The sequence below is a fragment of the Belonocnema kinseyi genome, unplaced genomic scaffold, assembly GCF_010883055.1.
Source record: "Belonocnema kinseyi isolate 2016_QV_RU_SX_M_011 unplaced genomic scaffold, B_treatae_v1 SchBZDm_865;HRSCAF=975, whole genome shotgun sequence".
Taxonomy (NCBI): Eukaryota; Metazoa; Arthropoda; class Insecta; order Hymenoptera; family Cynipidae; genus Belonocnema; species Belonocnema kinseyi.
Genome location: NW_022878312.1, coordinates 1 through 1,811, shown reverse-complemented (window position 1 = coordinate 1,811; position 1,811 = coordinate 1). Strand labels below are relative to the sequence as shown.

The window sequence follows — 1,811 nt, the reverse complement described above, 5'->3', positions numbered from 1 at the left end:
CGGCATTACGTAAACCAAAAGGCATGCATGGAAACTCGAAGAGTCCAAACGGCGTCGTTACAGCCGTCTTTGGAATATCTTCTTCAGCAACAGGTATTTGATAGAAAGCCCTTACAAGATCGATAGTTGAAAAAATTTCTTACCATGCAAGGTGTGAGAAAAGTCGTGGATGTGAGGTAGTGGGTACTTATTGGGGATTGTCCTGGCATTTAATCTTCGATAATCTCCACACATACGCCATTCACCAGCTTTCTTAGGAACCATGTGGAGCGGTGAAGCCCAATTTCTTTTTGATGGACGAACAATTGACATACCAATCATGTTCTGGAACTCTGTTTTCGCCTGTCTGTACCTGTCTGGAGCTAATCGCCGTGGACTCTCTGCTTCCGGTGGCCCTGGTGTGGTGTAGATTCGATGTACTGTGGAGTGCTTCGGTTTCACTGTAGTACCTGGAGGTCGGGTTATTTCTAGGAACTCTTTCAAAATTTGGTGCCAAGGAGACGTTCCTGAAATTGCACGAATGCCGAGAAGCTCGTCAGGGCATTGAGAAACTGCCCCCTTATACGAGAGAGAAGTGACTGTGTCGACTAGACACTGATTCCGAACATCCACTAGTAAGGCATAGTGATATAAAAAATCCACACCGATTATGGGTTTCGTCACATCTGCTACCACGAAATGCCACGTAAATTCGCAACGGAGTCCTAGATTGAGAGTTAGAGTTTCGAAACCGTATGTCGAAATAACTGAACCATTTGCAGCGTACAGGTTGTAACCGGTATTTTTTCTATATCCTCGTAAACGAGATCGCGGGAACACACAAAGATCGGCACCTGTATCCACCAAAAATTGCACTTTAGAGTCTTTGTCTGTAACAAAAAGGCGGCGGGAATTACTCAAAGGGACGCTTGCCGCCATTAGCGTCCGGTCTGCGAGTTTTCCGAATAAGAACAGGGTTTGGTACACTTCACAGCACATTCACCGAACTTTCTATGATACCAACAACGTCCATCTTTCCTGCTCTGACTACGATCACGAGAATCACGAGAAAATGAGCGGTTACGCGATCTTCCGCGGAAGCGATTGTGGTTATTAGCCGTGGCAGCTGAGATTTCTTGTCTCAGAGCATTCTTCACCTCTTCAATCTGAGAGGTCATGACGAGAATCATGCATTGCATTAATGTCTCTAAAGATTCCGGATTGCTTACTTGCATTTCTGCCACACGACCTCTAGGTGTAATCGTTTCGGCAATTGCATCTGCCAGTTCCGCCATGTCGTCTAAGGGACTCTGCGAGCGACTTGCCAAGATCGCTTGAATTGTTGAGGGAAGGCGACTTAACCATAGAGGGCGGAGCACTTCATCGGAAACGATTGAACCAGCATACGATCTCAGGTGGCGCAAAATTTGCGATGGTTTTCTGTCTCCTATTTCCTCATGTTCGAGTAAACGTTTCACTTTATTTTCTTGAGATTCACTAAGTCTTTTTATTAACTCCGTTTTTAATTTCACATATCTATTTTGTGATGGGGGATTCGTCAGAATGTCTCTCACTTCCGCGGCGTATTTTGGCTCGAGATGCCCGGCCACATAACTAAATTTCGTGTCCTCAGAAGTGATTCCCGCGAGCAAGAACTGTTGTTCGATTTGAACAAACCACATTTCGGGATCATCAGGCCAAAAAGCTGGTAAGCGCACGGCAACGCGATGAATTGACGGGAAAATTTCACGGAGGTCACTCGTGTTTGTGCTTGGGTGTGAAGTAGGCGGAACAAGATTCGCGAAATTCATTCCGGGATTAGAATAAATCAC

General features: G+C 45.6%; 1 protein-coding gene across 1 annotated transcript; it reads right to left on the bottom strand.

Annotated features, from left to right (window-relative positions):
• Positions 1-917: 917 nt before the first annotated feature.
• LOC117182579 lies at positions 918-1,790 on the bottom strand. Its single transcript, XM_033375667.1, has one exon. The coding sequence runs from the start codon at positions 1,788-1,790 to the stop codon at positions 918-920; it is 873 nt and encodes a 290-aa protein (XP_033231558.1).
• Between the last annotated feature and the right edge of the window lie 21 nt (positions 1,791-1,811).

Coding starts and splice junctions, on each gene's coding strand:
- LOC117182579 (XM_033375667.1), bottom strand. CDS start 1,790: ATGAATTTCGCGAATCTTGTTCCGCCTACTTCACACCCAAGCACAAAC.